Genomic DNA, 18,047 nt, shown 5'->3' on the forward strand with positions numbered 1-18,047 from the left:
TTAATAACTTCAACAAACACAAGAGTGCTTCGGCAGTTTAGTGAAATTTAAAGAAAATGTGAATCATAAATGTAACCATTTTCACACAACTCAAGCATATTGTGAAATAAGCACTGAGCTCGGCTGTATTTATCACTACACTGGCCTTTTTGAATCTTACAACATTTATTTTTTTAAAGTTTAATTAAAGTTAATGTTGAGCTCAAGTCAATGTATCATACTGAATCAATCACTTTTCTTTTTAGAAGCAGTTTTTACAATTCTGTCTATTAACACCATTGTAGTTGGACAAGAATTGTTAAGCAGCGATGGACCGATCCAACCTTCTCTCCACCGATGCCTTTTCTGATACTCTCTTTTTTCCCACATTTAAGATTTGTATTTATGTTAGATAACATGAGTTCAGGCATTGCTGTGGCATTAAAGACCGAGTAGGGCAGCCTGTGGTGACTTAATGAAAGCAGCGGTGCAAGGAGTACTCAGATCTTTTACTTAAAGGTGCCATAGGTAGGATTGCGAAGATCCAGGACTTTTGAACATTTGAACATCGACAACTTCTCAGTCCGAAAGTTAGTTGTATAAGGCTTACCTTATACAACTACTGCACCTTTAAATAAAAATAGTAATACCACACTGTAAACATACTCTTTATTACAAGTAAAAGTAATGCCATCAAAATGCTGGTGCATAAGTATTACCATCTAAAAATACCTAATGGATTATAATTATTGATGCAATAATGTGTTTATTAATTTAATGTTGCAACTGGTAAAGGTGATTGTATTTACTGCTGGGTAGTTTGTGAATTTTCATCAATCAATGATTCATAACTGTCTGAAATCTCATTTACATCTCATTATAGAGTAAACTATGAGGAATTGGGAGGGAGTGACACAGTGAAATTGGATTTAGCTACACTTGATGCCGTTGAAGTAATTACGCCATGGATGTGAAGAATTTAAACAGAGTTATGTAACCTTACTCTTTACAGTAATTGAAAGGTCAATAATGTATGGACTACTAGAGAAACAAAAAAGTCATAGTGAGGATTCAGGCAAATTAGAAATCACATGTACATTATCAATCATATGTACTGTCACACTAGCTTTGATTTGACATTACACGAGGATGGGCTAGTCTGTCAACAAAAAACAGCTCAGGCATCCATCTAACTTGCCACTCTTACCCAAATTAAACACTATGTTTCTCTTATTCAAATAATATCTTCTACATATACCACAGCTTATCTGTGTCATACTTAAATGCCTGAAATATAAATACTGAAATATTTGGAAAGGACACTTGTACATGCACTTCACTTTTTAAATCTTTTTCCCGAATAAAATGACCAGAACCATGAGGGAGGATTTATCATAATACACCTTTTTCGCATGAATAGGTGCAGTAAGGATGTTCACATACAGATAGTAACATGGGCACCTTGTATGCATCTTGGGCCATGTGATTCTGGGACTTTGATACATTTTTGTTTTAATTCTACCTGCATCTACATATCTATTGAAGCCCATTGTGATAGACCAAAATAATGACTAGTACCTCAAAGTAATGACTTAGTTTCTGAAAATAATGACTTAGTTTCTGAAAATAATAAGATATCTCCAAATAATTAGAGTTTCTGAAAATAATGACTTAGTATCTCAAAATAAGGAGAAGTGTTCTGAAAATAATGACTTAGTATCTCAAAATAATATATAGCTTTTTGAAAAAAATGAGAAGTTTTCTCAAAATATAGTCATTATTTTGAGATGCTGATCATTATTTTGAGAAATGTTCTCACTATTTTTTAAATAGCCTTCTAACTCACTTAATGACTTTTATAATATATATTCATAATTATAATTTGTTCATCACCTTGGCGAAAATGGGCTTCCATAACTATTATACTTATATTTGATCTATCTACATCAAAATTATCGAATTTGATTGTGTCCTTTCAAAGAATTTCTAATAAGGGTAGACCGGCTTTGGTCCTTTCTCTAGTTAACTGAACTTCGGTGGCTTCCGTAGGTGTGTGAGTGGCTATGGGCTGGAGTGTGAGTGTGGTTTTGGAGGGCGATGGAAGAGAGCAGAGCAGGCAAGACGATGAGTGCTTCTGGAGGAAAGGAGCAAAGACGTGTGTCTGTTGGCAGTGAGCTTCAGGCGGTTGGCAACAACTGGGCTGTGAATGGTCAGGAGTTAGGTAATGACGGATCAGGAAGTGAAGTTGGGGAGATGGATGTTGGACGCGGGAGTGTGGAAAGTAGTAAAAAAAACGAAAAAATAATGACAGGGATAAGACGTCTGATAGTGATAGCGATAAGGGAATAAATACGGTGAAAAGGAGTGAAGATGAGTTTGAGGTATTTATCAAACTGTTGCAAGAGGGGACTACTTTTGATAAATGGAGTCCAATCCTAGTAACCAAAGTGCTACACAAAGATATTGGGGAGGTAAGGAGTGCTAAAAAATTGAGAAATGGTTCTTTACTGGTGATATGTCGAAATGTGGAACAACAACAGAAAGCAATAAAGATAAATACACTAAATGGACAGAGAGTGAAGTGTTCAATGGCATTTGATAAGAAGTTTGTGAGGGGTGTAATCTCAGGGATTCCTCTAAGTGAGTCAGTGGATTCAGTGAAAGAAGGAATAAACAACGTTAAAGTCAGGGAAGCAAAACGACTAAAAACAAGTTTGCAAGGAAATATATGTGACAGTCTTGCTAACTTTTGTGTAAGAGAAACTTCCAGAAAGAGTCTTCATTGGCTACATGAGTTACGATGTCAGGGTGTACATACCCCCACCGCTGAGGTGTTTTAAATGCCAAAGATATGGGCATGTAGCTGCGATATGCAAGGGTAAACAAAGATGTAGCAAATGCAGTGGTGAACACGAATATGGAAAATGTGAAGAGGGGGCCAAATCAAAATGTTGTAATTGTGGAGGAGAACATAGTGCAGCATATGGTGGTTGTGAGACTAACAAAAGAATGCAGAAGGTACAGCGAGTTAAAGTAGTTAAAAGTATTTCCTTTGCGGTGGCAACTAAGAAAGTCCCAAAAAGTGTGCCGATAGAGACAATAAAGACTAGGACTGAAGTTGTAGGGGAATGTGCAGTGTGATAAATTGAAAGAAGAGATATTGATTGTGAGTAAAGGTGATTTTGTGCTCTTCATGGCTGAGATAATCAATTGTTCGGCACAGACCAGTAGTAGAACTGAAAGAATTAAAATAATTGTTAAGGCTGCCGAAAAATACTTTGATGCAAAGGGGAATGCCTTGGGAAAGAGTAAGAGATATTCTTAATGATGAAGTACAACAGTCTCAGCCATGGGGTGGGGATACATAATGGTTTTAATTATACTCCAGTGGAATGCTAGGAGTTTAATTGCTAACGGTCAAGAATTTAAGAAATATGATGACAGTTTCAAAGAAAAACCTAATATTATTTGTGTACAGGAAACATGGCTAGTGCCAAGGCTGGATTTTGTAATAAAGGGGTATAATTCTATAAGAAGGGATAGGGAAATAGGTAAAGGAGGAGGAGTTGTAATTTTTATACAAAGCGGGTTTCAGTATAGAGAGATAAAGACAGGAAATGACATGGAGTACATAGTTACAGAAATAAGGTCGAGTAAGGATAAGGTGACTATTATAAACTTTTATAATCCATGCAGGCAAATAGAGATGAGGCATCTGGAGGACATTTGGAAGGATTTGACAGAGAAAATTGTTTGGTTTGGGGATTTCAATGCACATAGTACATTATGGGGAGAGAGGGATGGGGTTAATGGAAATATAATTGAAGACTTTATGGAAGAGTTGGTATGTCTGAATGATGGTTCTGGTACTATTGTCACAAAAACAGGTATTGAGGGACAATACAGTAGGGAGTGATCACTATCCTATTAGAATTAATTGATAGGAGTGGAATTAAGAAAGGAACATGAAGTAAGAGAAGAGAGATGGATTTTGAATAAAGCAGATTGGGGTAAGTATACAGAAGCTTGTGATGAATTATTGATATCTATTGATAATAATTATGATATTGAGAAATTATGTTGTGAAGTTAGCAGTGGGATAATTGTTGCAGCAGGAGTGTCTATTCCAAAGACTAAGCCTAAGACATTAAATAGAATAATACCATGGTGGTCAAAAGATGTAAGGAAGTCATAAAAGATAGAAATAGAGCATTTAAAGAGTTAAAGAAAACACATAATTTTCAGAATTTAGTTTGATATAAAAAATCTCAGGCAGTAGTCAGGAAAACAATAAGGCAAGGAAAAAAAGATTACTGGAAACAGTTCTGTGATTCTATTGGTCAAACTACTCCATTGGAGAGAATTTGGAACATGATTAAAAGAATGAAAGGGAATGGAAGGGAATATGGTTATCCAATGCTGATTGAGGGGCAAAGAACTATCAGTAAATATCAGTATGTGTTTGACAATGAGGTTAGTGAAGGAGGGGTATTGGATGTATTATTTACAAAGACTGAACTTAATAAGGCATTGAAGAAATTAGGCAAGTCCTCTCCAGGGCCAGATAAAATCTGTTATTCCATGTTGGAGAACTTAAGTGATAAGGGGAAGGATGTGTTGTTGAGTATGTATAATAAAATATGGATGAATAGGTGTATTCCTAGAACCTGGAAGGAATCTATAATCATTCTTATTAGGAAACCTGGGAAAGATCCTCATGTAGCGAATAACTATAGGCCTATTGCGTTAACGTCTCAGATGGGGAAAACTATGGAGAGGATGATAAATGACAGGCTTACATATTGGATGGAACATAAAGGATTAATGCAACATTATCAAAGTGGATTCAGGAAAGGTAGAGGTACCATTGATCCCATTGTATACCTAGAAGATACAATAAGGAAGGCTCAGGTGAATAAAGAATCTGTAGTGGCAGGGTTTTTGATATTGAAAAGGCATATTATATGTTGTGGAAAGATGGTATGCTGATTAAGACTATTGGGAATAAAGGGAAGAATGTTCCAGTGGATAAAAGGGTTTTTGTCAGGCAGAACAATTCAAGTAAAAATAAATGGGGAACTAAGTAAGAGCTTAGTGTGGAAAATGGTGTCCCACAAGGGAGCATTATCAGTCCACTATTATTTTCAATAATGATTGATGATGTTTTTAAGGATATACAAAATTCAGTTGGGGTAGCATTGTTTGCAGATGATGGAGCAATGTGGAAAAAGGGAAGAAATATAGATTTTGTAGTGGATAAGATGCAACAGGCAGTAAACAAAATCCAAGAATGGGCCGTTCAATGGGGATTTAGGATCTCTATAGACAAAACAAAGACTTTATTCTTCTCTAGGAAGAAAATAAGTATGAATGTGAAAATCAAATTATCTGGAATAGAATTAGAACAAGTGGAATTCTTCAAATATTTAGGTATTTGGTTTGACAAAAAACTGACTTGGACAATACATATTCAAAAAATTATAGATAAATGTAAGAAAGTGTTGAATGTGATGAGATGTTTGCGTGGAGTAGAATGGGGTGCAAGTCGGCCTGCGCTGAAATCCATTTATACAGGACTTATGAGATCGGTTTTTTGATTATGGGTGTATAGTGTATGGGTCTGCTGCTAAAACATCATTAAAGAAGTTAGATGTAATTCAAAATCAAGGTTTGAGGCTATGCTGTAGGGCAATTAAGACCACTCCAGTGGCAGCTGTTCAGGTAGAAATGTGGGAGATGCCTCTCCATCTTAGAAGAGATCAGCTGGCTCTTGTGTACTGGGTGAATTTGAGGGGTCATGGTGACAAACATTTGAGTCAGTCAGTTTTATGGCACTGTCAAGAAAGAGAGAATGATCTAATTAAAAGTTTTGGATGGACAATAAGGCAGAAAGTAATCATGATGGGAATTAGTGCACTGGACATAAGCCCTTCAGTGGTCTGTCCAGTTGTTCCTCCTTGGCTTTTGTTAGAAGTTCCAGTTGACTTAGGCTTATTGGAGGAAAAGGAAGTCACTGAAGTGGATCATTACAGGGTACAGAGATACATTTCAAGGAAATATAAAGAAGGAATCAATATATACGGATGCATCAAAGAAGACCAATACGAAAATGGGAATCGCATATGTTATCCCTCAATTAAACATTGAATCTGCTAAAAGAATTAATGATGATTTAGCTGTATACACAGCAGAACTGTTAGCAATATGGATGGCCTTGCTGTGGGTAGAGAGCAATAGACCTAAGCAAGTTGTGATTGCATCAGACTCCAGCTCAGCTTTGACAAGCCTTAAATTTCTTCATTTTGAGTCTAGACAGGACATAGTGTATGACATGCTGCAGCTAGCTAACAATCTGATTAAGTCCGGTATTAGTACTACATTTATATGGGTACCAGCTCATATAGGTGTAAGAGGTAATGAATTAGCAGATAAGTGTGCAAAGAAAGCAGCAGAGCTGCCTGATATAGAGGTGAATATTAAATACAGTAAAGCTGATGTCAAAAGTATAATTAAAGCTAAAACAAATGCTAAATGGCAGTTTTGGTGGGATAAGGAACAGTCTGGGAGGCACCTGTATAGAATTCAAGGAAAGGTGGGGAAGAACAGGAATGCACAGATGTAAGCAAGAAGAAGACATTGTGTCCAGAATGAGGCTAGGACATACAGGATTAAATGGAACATTATTTATAATGAAAAAGCATGTTGATGGAATGTGTGAATATTGAAAAAGTCAAGAGACCATAGAGCATGTAATAATGTATTGTCCTAAATATCATCAAGCCAGACAAAGATTGATTTCACAACTTGTTGAAAACCAGATGACATTACATTTACCTGATATACTGCAAAAAGGGTCTGGTGAAATTTGTTTAAATTTTTTGTTTTCTTTTTTGAAGATAACTGGGTTATTTATAAGGATTTAAGAAAGTGTAGGTTGACCTCTTGAACCACACTCCAGCCCAGATGGTGGCGGTAATGCTCCAAAAGCTGGTTGCCAACCGCCATTCAAAATCACAAGAAGAGTGTGAGTGTGACCAGTGTGACGCGGTGTGACGCAGAATCGCTGAACAGGCAGAATATTTCTACTGTCAAGATGGCGACATCCGAGCCGGTAAGAGAGATAAGAGATGGTGAAAAAAATCGACTAATATTCATGGAAAGACTGACTAAATCTTCACTGTATCTTGCGACTTTGTTATATAATCCTGCTTCCTTGAGACGGCATCTCCAATATTTGGGAAATGATTGTGTTTCGGCTCCCTGATGTGGACCACAGTTAGCAGTTAGCATGCACAGCAATGTGATGGATAAAAGGCAAGGGAGGGACTCATTGCACGTCGTTCATTCAAACTCCAATCAATGATTTGTTTTAATCTACTTCGATATTAGTTAATATCCTGGTGATCATAATTAACTATTAGCACATTTTAAATGCTCATACGATGTTAATATTAATTAAATGTTAGACAATCTTGACACGTGTGTATCTGGCTAGCTCATAGCTAGCTTAGCATGTCTGCTAAAACTAGTGCTAGCGATGTTAACTTAGCTAGCTACCTAACTGTAGCGTTAGCTTGTATTTTACCAATTGATTATTAACGGGTTTTTTTACCAATCAAATGATAGCCGTTTTTTGTGAGCTGTAAACTTATAATGGTTAGAAGTGTTTGACGTTGTAGAGCTGCATACTTCTGTTTATAAACACTACAATTAATTAACATTGCTTTAAAATAAACACTTAACATTAACTTACATGTCGATAGTCTGGCAGTGTAACGTTATGTTTCATAACCTATTTAATAGTGTATGTGATAGCTATGGTTCCTGAGAAAGTCTTTCAGATACCGATTCCGATACCTGAACTTTCGAATCAACCAATACCGATTAGCCTACCGATTTGTTTAACAGCTGTATACTAACCCCTTATGGATGTGATATAATTTCTATCCTTGTTGTATGCTTTGGTTTAGGTTAAATCCTTTTTAAAACATGAACTACATACATGAAATACATACAGAGAATGAATGTCATAACTTTCTTTTATTATCTAATTTGACAGTCATAATGGAAAAATACAAAAACATACTCACCGATACCAGCATTTTAGGCAGCATCAGAGGCATTTCTGATATTGGTATCGGTTTCGGAACAACTCTAATAGTTTAGGCTATATACTAAAAATATATCACAAGATTAGTAAAATACTAGTAAAATCTCCCACCTCAGCTTTAAATGAAAACCTGTACAAACTTTGCACATTTTGGTGGCGATCAATTAACACACAGGGAGGAGACTGACATAGATATTTATGAATAAATGTCTTTTGTTTTCAAAGATATGATGTGTTTGTGTGTGTTCCTGCAGAAGGCACCCGAAACTGTAGAACCACCAACTGAAAGCCAAGTCGTTGCAAATCCTGAGCAGTATATCAAGCACCCCTTGCAAAACAGGTGAGAATAAAACAGCTGCTGTGTTTGACAGGATATTTCAACCGAAAGGTGCTTGTGCTCACAGACTGCAGTATTCTGCTATTAGTTGAGATTTAGACACTAATTGTAATACAGAATTTGTCATTTAAACAGCATTTTTGGATCCTCAAAACTTTGACCTTTTGAAAAAAATTTGATGGCATTTTGCGATAAATACTGTAAGCCATCTGCTTGGTAACATATGGTCTACTGCTGTTAAAAAGGACCCAAAATGGGTTTTGCAATATATACACATACAGTCACAACATAACAGAAATAATGGGACAAAGGCTAATTACTAGAAGGAAACTAATACTGTAACACACAAATGGGGGAGGGCTCTTCAGTCTAAACAATGTATTCTCTGTATAAAGTCAAAGGCAAAAAAAAGAAGTTATTACTGTTTATTGTCCCCTTTTAGAATAAGGTCAATAGTCTTTTTATTGCAGTACATATTAATTACACATTTGAGAGGTTTGGGGAGGTTGCATGAAACCGGTTTTGCACTGAAGAGCAAATGGAAGGTCATTTACAGATTTTTCAATCCTTAAAGGTCCTATGGCATGAAAATTTCACTTGATGTGTTTTTTTTAACATTAATATGCTTTCCCCCCAGCCTGCCTATGGTCCCCCAGTGGCTAGAAATGGCGATAGGTGTAAACCGAGCCCTGGGTATCTTGATCTGCCTTTTGAGAAAATGAAAGCTCAGATGGGCCAATTTGGAATCTTCCCTTTATGATGTCATAAGGGGAAAGGTTACCTCCCCTTTCTCTGCTTTACCCACCCAGAGAATTTGGCCCACCCATGAGAGAGAGAGAGAGAGAGAGACATCATGGCTTGCAAATGAGCGAAGCATGGCAGTTGGTCAAGGCCACACCTCCACCTCCCTCTCTCTCCTCCTCAATAGCATTTAAAACTACAGACACAGAAAGGGCACATCCTAAGGAAAGCTCATTGTGGGACTGGCTCTAGTGGCTAATTCTGCACCAAGGCTGAATTTTGGGAAAGAGACTTCAGATACAGTATTAGGGACCACTAAGGCCTGTATAAAAGCATCCAAAAAGCAGCATGTAATAGGACCTTTTAAAAATGTAAAACTTCCTTGACTTTTAACTTTAGGTACTTAGACTTACTACCAACAATGATTGGATACTGCTGGTTTTAATACCAGCTGAGTAGAGAAAGTAGTCAAAGTGCTTCTCCACTGTGACTTGTAAACTGGTATTTTGTGTTAATTGTTTTTAAACCATCACGTTTAGTAAAATGATTTGGAGAAAATTAGTTTTTTTGACAACTGGTGGATATTTGTGTTTTGTTGAAGAGTGCCAAAGAAAAGTCACAAGAAAATCATGATAGTAAATTTACAGGTAAATTATATCATGTAAGTGGAGACTATTTTTAGGTTTAAATCAGAAGCTTCCTACTCTGCATGTCAGTGTTGCAGTTGTTCACTATTGTCCTTTTAGAAATGTTATCATAGTTCTGTGGAGGTGACGAGCTAGTCAGGAGCATTGTACAGGCGGTTTAGGAAATGCTGAATAGTTAGTAAGTCACTTCTAGGCCGTTCTGCTTGTTCAGCCCAGCCTCAGAGGTCAAGGTTGTCCACATCTGCTGCTCTAGCTATTCTGGTTTTAGGCGCTCAGATTTGATTTAAACTGGTCGGCTTTTTGTATTTGGAGGCGTCCACTGAAGAGTCAATGGTAAAAGGCTCATTTAGAGGGCTAGATGTTGTCGCTTCCGACTTGCCTCACAACTGTTCTTCACTATAGGGAAGTCCTGGCTTGTTGAATTAATTAGAATCTTGTAAGACTGGTGTGTTATATATATTATATACAAATATAAACCTAAAACACGGTTTCCAGTGTATTAGGTACACCTGTCTAAAACTATTGCTTTCTTTCTCTACAGCATCACAATCTCCTTATTGTATCACGTTTTTTTTTAGGATTCTGCCGGTTTCACGGTATATCACGGTATTTTCTTTCTTTTGCTTGACTGGGCTTTTATATAGGTTTATAATGGCTTATTCTACTGTCAGGAGTATATAGAATATCACAAAAACATTTTGTCATGTTTACTAAAAGCTTTGATTACTAAAGGGTTTGCTTGGCTCAATAACATTATACTATAAGGTTTTATGAAGGAGAATGCATTAACAGTTACAGAATCAAACTATTTTTATTGTGCAAAGTAGTAAAATAAACTTAAATTGAATAAATACACATACTTTTCAAAACAATAGTTGTATAAACTACCTTGGCCACAGGTAAGTTAGGTTGTTGTAGAAAAGTGGGCAACTGAATGTAGCTCCGCTGTCAGCCTCCTTCAGTGTTTGAATAATGTTAGTAGGTTGGCGGATGTATTTCAGCGAGGCAAGACATCTTAAATCCAGTGTTTTAATCATTGCTCTGAACCCGTCTGTCTCCCGTCTTTCTCAACTGTCTGTAGCGGGACCGTAGGTGGATTGTTATTGCGTTCATAATGTTGCTCCGCTGCATGCTTGAAGTGACATGTCTTTAACGTTAGCACCGGCGAATAACTTTAGAGCGACGGGCAACAACAGTGGCTAAATTATGTCCAATTTTTTAAGAAACAAAAAACTTCGAAACAACAGACGGCTCCTCTCTTGAGCATACGTTGTTCTGGTGTATCTCCGGTCATTCTTCATCCTCTAACTTTCTCCTCTGTTCTTGAATGTGCAGTAGCGACCAGAGCCTCTCCCAGCTTAATAGGCTGTTATGCTACCTGGCTACCTAGCAGCTATAATGTTACCCAACATGCCGTCTGGCGGTGTAAATTTGTAAATGTAAAATTATTAGTGTTAGAAATAGTTTAAGTCACAAATTGTTGTGTGCTATGGCGTTTTATCCTGTTTTAAAGAGTTAGTTGTGGGTTATTGTGTTATAAAGTTACTACCATGAGTGAGAAGGGTACGCCGTTAACAGGGCTCCTGTTCTCGATTCACTCGCAGATTAGCTAGCTACTTCGGCCGTAGCGCTTTCTGCGGCAATGCACTGGTATTACAGTATATGAAAAATTCGTATCATACGGGAAATTAATACCGGTATACTAGGGATGGGCGTGATTACTCGACGATTGATAATTAAGAATTTCGTCGATCACGTTAATTTGTTATCGATTAAACTAATGCTGGTTGCATAGTGTGAGTCTTGAAGCAATGAAATTAATTTCACAGTGTGGCAGCAATTAAACATTTTACCACCTGGGGGCAATATTTGACTCCATACTCAGTTACCTGGCTGCGAGTTTCCATTTTGATTTCAAAAGTAATCATGAAGAGGACACGGCAAAGTGTGGCGTTTTAAAAAACAAAACAAAAACAAAAAAACTTAGTTCACTGTAAACACTTGATGCCATGTATAAGTACAACACAGCCACGACTCAAATGATGTAGCCTACCACTAAGCAAAGTGCACCCGACCCTGGTTAATGTCTGTGGCGGCTGCGGTGAATCCTGCTCTCAGTCTCAACCTAGCATAAACTTGCCGTTAGCACGGAGGAGCTGCGATGCACAACGAGCATTGAAAATTACCCAAGGGACCTGCAAGTTCATTGCGATGGATATTGGAACCAGCATATCACATTTCGTCACGACGTATCATCACCAGACTGGTAGAAACTCACTACAAAGAACGGAATAAGGTTCCCCGGGCTGGCCAAGTTAGCGCGGAGGTACCTGTGCATCCTGGCAACGCGGCTGTTTTCGGCGGCTGGACTGACGGTCACCAGGTAGCGGTCGCGTCTGACCCCAGATCATGTCACCATGCTTATCTTTCTCAACAAACATCAGTAGACTGGTGCAGAAGTTGTATCTGAGTTAGCCTACTGGTTATTTTGTTATTAGGCTTTGTCCGTGCCTTGGATAGTTTTGAGTTACATTTTGACAAAACCTGTCAGATCTAGTATTATGTTTTGGGTTAGGTTATTATTTAACATGATTCTTTTTATTTATTATTTTGGAACAAACGAAGGTCTCTGTTTAAGAACACCGGCTCACAGCTGCAGGTTCTGCTGCTTCAGAGCACCACACCGCGCAGCGCATATATCTATAATCTATATCTATAACCTCCAGTTTAACTGCCACAAGTTCTACTTCTTGTAATTAAGATATCGAGGAAAAACAAGCTGTATTTTCATTGCATTTTTAACTTCTAAAAAGTTAAATAATGAATTTTTAATATAAAAATATTAATGATTAATCAATAGTCGATCGTTAATTCTCCCGACGATCGACTTAAGAAAATTTTATTGAATGCCCATCCCTAGTATACACCGGTATACCGCCCAGCACTGTCTCTCCATTTTTGGTGCCTTTATGTCAAAACAAGAGCACAGTTGTGGCTGGGTTGGATCAGTGGGTAGAGGTATATGCCTCGACGCAGAAGGTCCAGGGTTCAAGTCCGACCTGAGACGATTTTTGTGCATGTCATCCCCCCCTCTCTCTCAACCCTTTCATATCTAGCTGTTCTTTCCATTAAGGGCTGATGCCCCAAAAAATCTTTAACAAAAAAAAAAAATTTTATACAAGAGCACAGTTAGCCAAGATAGCTACACCTGTGTTTGGCAATACAATCCACCACCAACGGAGGAAATGGTTGAATGACTTTTTTAATTGGTCTGAGTCATATTAGTGAGAGAATTGAGTGACACATGAGGAGGAGGGCCCTCGATAAATTCCTCACTGACTTGACCTAATATCTGCCATGTTTGTTTACATGCCACTCAGGTAAACAAATTGTTGTCAGCTGGGTTCACCAGAAGAGTCACCCCTGTATGCTGTCAAGTCCCTCCACCACTCTTGTGTAATGTGTGCCAGTGGAGTTTCTACATGACAGGAGTACCGTTTAATGCTATGATCTGTCTTCGTTCAGTGAAGTAACTTCTGTGTTTATGGCACATGGGTGTGGTTGATGGTTGGTTCCTGTTGTTGTGGTGGTTGGGGGTAGTGGAGAGCGCAGGGTTCGGCTTATGTCCTGTCATTGCCCTCATCCCTCCCCTGCTAGCCCCATCCCTCCTGGGAATAGATGAAAGAATAACAGCGTCTGTCACAAACAAAGGCTGCACTTGTAGTGCTGATGATGGCCAGCTTTCTCTGTTCTTTTGCATCAATATGCATACTGTTGTGTTCTGTTGTGAAATAGGGCGTGTATCTGTGTTATTAGGACTTTAACTTAAGGTTATTTTGTTTTTCATACAATAGTACTCACAGTAAATTACTTTTTAGACATTTCATCAGACTACTGAGATTTAAGAATATTCTTGTTTTGCTGTTCAAAAAAAAAAAATATATATATATATATATACACACTGTATATGCACGATTGTACTTTAGTAATTTCCCTACAGTCCGTTACTTGCTGAGTGTTTTTGATTATTTTTTCCTTTCAGATGGGCCCTGTGGTATTTCAAAAACGACAAGAGCAAAAGCTGGACAGAGAACTTGCGTCTCATTTCCAAGTTTGACACAGTTGAAGACTTTTGGGCGTAAGTTTTCTCTACTAATCCTGTAATGTTATGTTTTTGTCACTTTATAAACCTCAGAAGAATGGCATATTGAAAAAAGTGTCTTACTCAGTAAATACACGTGAAGATAAGGGATTTCTTGAAGACACTTATTTTTATGCAGATTTAGAGAAATTACCTGGTCATTAAATTATTTGTAACACAGATGGGGGCACAGATCACTGAATAGTGGTGTATATTAAGTTAACATGCGGGTAATTTGAGTATGCAACAACTTTGTTTATGCTTATATTTTCCTCTATTTTCCCAAGTAGCAGAACAACTTTTACTGGAAAGCGATTGGCACCTTTTCACATAACGTGTAAAACACAAGGGAATTTACAGGTTTAAAGGGGAAATTTGGCACCTTTACTTTGGATGTCCATTGAAGAAATACATTTCTCAGTGTGTGCTATATTGAATGAGAAAGTGAGTTCGCCTGCTTGTGGAGACATGGCAGCTGTGCCTACATTTACCAGGATGCATTGCACGAGCAGCGCTGAACTCTCTTAGCTTTCTTAGTTAACAAAATAAACTCACTAAATGAGAAGAAAATAAAAAATACAACTGTACACCTTTTGAATTTAAGTTTGTCTCTTTCTCCGAACTAAGACAAGATTAATTAACGTTACATTGTTAACTCATCATAAAACACACTTCATTCAAACGGGACACCAAAAAAATTAAAACTCGCTGGATACTCTTAGTTAAGTATTTTAGGGCTGTCAATGAATATTCTAAATTCGAATATATATTCGAATAGTTTTAAAAAAATAATTTCGAAGGTAAAAATTAATATTCAAATTTTAAAAAAAAAAGTGGAAAAAAACGCTTGCGGTAGCGGAGGCTGTCTGCTTTGCTAGCGCGCTTGAAAGCCGTTACATACTGGATGCAGCCCAGCTGGCGCATACAAATGTGACATCATGAGATCGCCGTGACTATTTATACCTGCGCTGGTGGTCGCGACACTAGCTGCAGTCTTCTCCTGAACAGAGGTGGCGCTAATGAGCAAAGGCTACCGACGCTGCCCTTTCTACGGACTAGAAGAAGAAGAAAAAGGTAAACAACGGCAGAACTGGCAGCAGCATTGCCGTCAATGATTCAATGTGATTCACTGACCTACTTCGTCGGATCGAGCCTTTCATTCACCATAAAAGAACTCATCTTAACCCTGTAAGCTTACCAGAGAGACCTGCAGTCACTCTGAGAGTCCTGGCATCCGGTTGTTGGCGAACTCATTCAGTCCTCCTGTTTCCGCTTTGTTGTGCGCCGCTGAAAAAAAAGAGCCGTGAGCGACCTCGGCTCGGTCGGATATTGCATCATTTTGACGTCACGATGTCGCGCGCCACCTTGGATGCATGCGCAACCAGATGTTCGAATATTCGGTGTTATTTTAGAGGGAATATTCGAACGTCATTTTTGAGCAATTTTGACAGCCCTAAAGTCTTTACACTGTTTCAGCATCTTTTAAAAAAAATCTTAATTCACAGTAAGATCTGAAAATATCCCCTAGTTAGCTTGTAATACAATAGAAGTTTGTAAACGACATTGTGTTCCCAGCTACCAAAGTTAAAGTAGCTTGTAGTTCTTCTAGACACCAGTGATGTCACTGGTGTCCTGAATTAGAGCAGATTTTGCCGCTTCCTCCAGCTGAGCACCAGAGACACAGAACATTTAAAGGACCGCAGACTTTTTTTCACACCATTTCCCTCATTCAGATAGAGATAAGGTTGAAAATCACAGAATTGTCCTTTTTAAGTGCTTGTGTAAAAGGGGCTCAATATGTAGCCTTTTATCGCTATTGAATTAATTCTTCACTGTACCAATGAATCTGAACTATGTCTGATGAAGCTCATATTGTCACTCTAGTCAAAATGTTGGAATACTGTACTTTCAACACTATTCTGTGTCTCTTACAGATTATACAACCACATACAGCAACCAAGCAAACTTGGCTTTGGCTGCGATTATTGTTTATTTAAGGTAAGGCCTTTAAAAATCTTTCTTTTTTTTAAGAAAAATGTTTCCCTTTTCAGCCATTGGGATGTTTGCAGCATGTAAATTAAGACTCATTCGAGCCGCAGAGTTAAACTTATGACTGCAAATTCATAGTAGTGAAACTATTAAGGTTTTTTTTTTTTTTTTTTTAATCATAGAATTTTTATTGTTGCAAACTGCATTTTACACTTTAAACCACCCCACCACCATAATCAACTTTCGACTTTGTGTGTCAGGATGGGATCAAGCCAATGTGGGAGGACGATAGGAACAAGCTGGGGGGTCGATGGCTGATGACTCTCAATAAGCAACAGAGACACAATGACCTTGACCGCTACTGGATGGAGACGGTAAGACAACTGTTTTCATGGAGCAGCTCACAGATGAACCTATTCCTTCTTAACAATTGGGATTCATGATACAAACAACATACAACAATTATGACTCATAGTGTGTCATGTTTTGTGTATTTTGCAGCTCTTGTGTTTAGTCGGTGAGTCATTTGATGAGGCAAGTGAAGATGTGTGTGGAGCTGTGGTCAACGTCAGACCTAAAGGTGACAAAATAGCCATCTGGACAAGCAACTGCCAAAACAGGGAAGCCATCATGACGATAGGGTAAGTTGAAAAGTCACATCGTCGACAGGAAATAATGCAAGTACAAGTGGTGGAAAGTACTGTTGCTGACCACTAGATGGAGACCCTAAGTTAGGGTTAGTCTTCACACACCACTCATTGTTTTTCTTTCCACAGGCAAAATTATAAAGAGCGTCTGAACCTCCCCATCAAAGCCTTGATTGGCTACCAGTCGCATGACGACACATCCAGCAAGAGTGGGTCCACCACCAAGAACATGTACTCCGTTTGAAAAACTCCACCACCCCCATTTCAACTTGCTGTAGATTTAAACAATTACAGACCGCATCATCACAATAATAATTTTGAGTTGTCAAGTGTCTTTTCCTTTTTTTATTGAAAAGAGAATTGTTCATAGTGTATACAGCTGGAGCTTCCCGCAACATGACAAACCAGTGGGGTGATGTTTATAAATCGGGAGGAGGCCAGAAAGGAGTATTTAGTTCAAAATGTAACTGGTGAGCGAGATAATACAAATTATTTCCTTTTTAGAGTTGAAGAGTTCTGTGATTAATACCGGTGGCCTCCCCTAGCTTAGCTAAGAAAAATGTTTTTTTCAGTACTTAATAACTAAAACTATACAGTCTTGCGTTTTTCTTATGCTGAGTTCTCACTCAGTACAAAAGCTGTTTCTCACCTCACAGGTAAAGAAAGTCAACTTATCCTTTCACTGAACAATTTTTAATGGCAATTTTAACTTGATTTTTCCAGAAGTGTTACGCATGAGTTGGGTTTTCAGACACACCCGCTTGAAGAATCTACAGTATCTTAAAGGTTTGTAAAAGCTGTGGTCGCACTCCAAAGCATATGGTTTGGATTTGGGGCCACTTATTGTTTCAGCCATGCTGGAATTGTGGAATATTGCTTGTAGAACTTTTTAAACTTTTTTTCTTCCCCTTACATTTATTTATAATGTATGCATTGCAGTTGAATTACTTAGTTGAAAGACGACCATGAAATGTTTTTTTTTTTTTTTTTTTTTTTTTTATATATATAGTACTGCATATAGATGAATTTTTTTACTATTAAGTAAAGATGCTGAAAGAATTAGGTGTGCTTTTCACTGTTTTCTTCCTAACAAAAACTGTAGATAATGTCACACTCCTCTCTTGTTTAATGCAAAGAAAAGATATTCATTGTGAAATGATTTTGCTGATAATGTATCTTTATCTGTAATTCCAGGATGTATATTACCTTCTTTCAAGTAAAGGTTAAGTGCTTTGCATTAAAACCAGAACCATGTTGTCTTGTTTTGTCATTACATTTATGGTTTTACAGACCTGTTAATTACTTCTAGCAACCTGTTCTAACTTAGGCACAAAATAATAATAATAATAATACCGGTAATCTTTTATTTATAGAGCACTTTTGATACGAGATGTAATTCAAAGCACTTATTGTATTCACATTGCTCGAGAAACAGAAAATACTTTCTCAGGGCTTT

At 37.7% G+C, this 18,047-nt stretch overlaps 1 protein-coding gene across 1 annotated transcript; it reads left to right on the forward strand.

Moving 5' to 3' along the window:
- The first annotated feature begins 6,330 nt into the window (after positions 1-6,330).
- On the forward strand, positions 6,331-17,837 carry eif4e1c (eukaryotic translation initiation factor 4E family member 1c). The gene is made up of 7 exons (XM_028603309.1): positions 6,331-7,090; positions 8,344-8,429; positions 13,857-13,952; positions 15,890-15,953; positions 16,205-16,318; positions 16,446-16,585; positions 16,721-17,837. Exons 1-7 carry the CDS (start codon positions 7,073-7,075, stop codon positions 16,833-16,835), a joined length of 633 nt encoding a protein of 210 aa, XP_028459110.1. The 5' UTR covers positions 6,331-7,072; the 3' UTR covers positions 16,836-17,837.
- The last annotated feature ends 210 nt before the right edge of the window (positions 17,838-18,047 follow it).

The sequence above is a fragment of the Perca flavescens genome, chromosome 17 (genome assembly GCF_004354835.1).
Source record: "Perca flavescens isolate YP-PL-M2 chromosome 17, PFLA_1.0, whole genome shotgun sequence".
NCBI lineage: Eukaryota > Metazoa > Chordata > Actinopteri > Perciformes > Percidae > Perca > Perca flavescens.

Coding starts and splice junctions, on each gene's coding strand:
- eif4e1c (XM_028603309.1), top strand. Junction 13,953..15,889: donor ACAGTTGAAGACTTTTGGGC/GTAAGTTTTCTC, acceptor TGTCTCTTACAG/ATTATACAACCACATACAGC. Junction 16,319..16,445: donor ACCGCTACTGGATGGAGACG/GTAAGACAACTG, acceptor TGTATTTTGCAG/CTCTTGTGTTTAGTCGGTGA.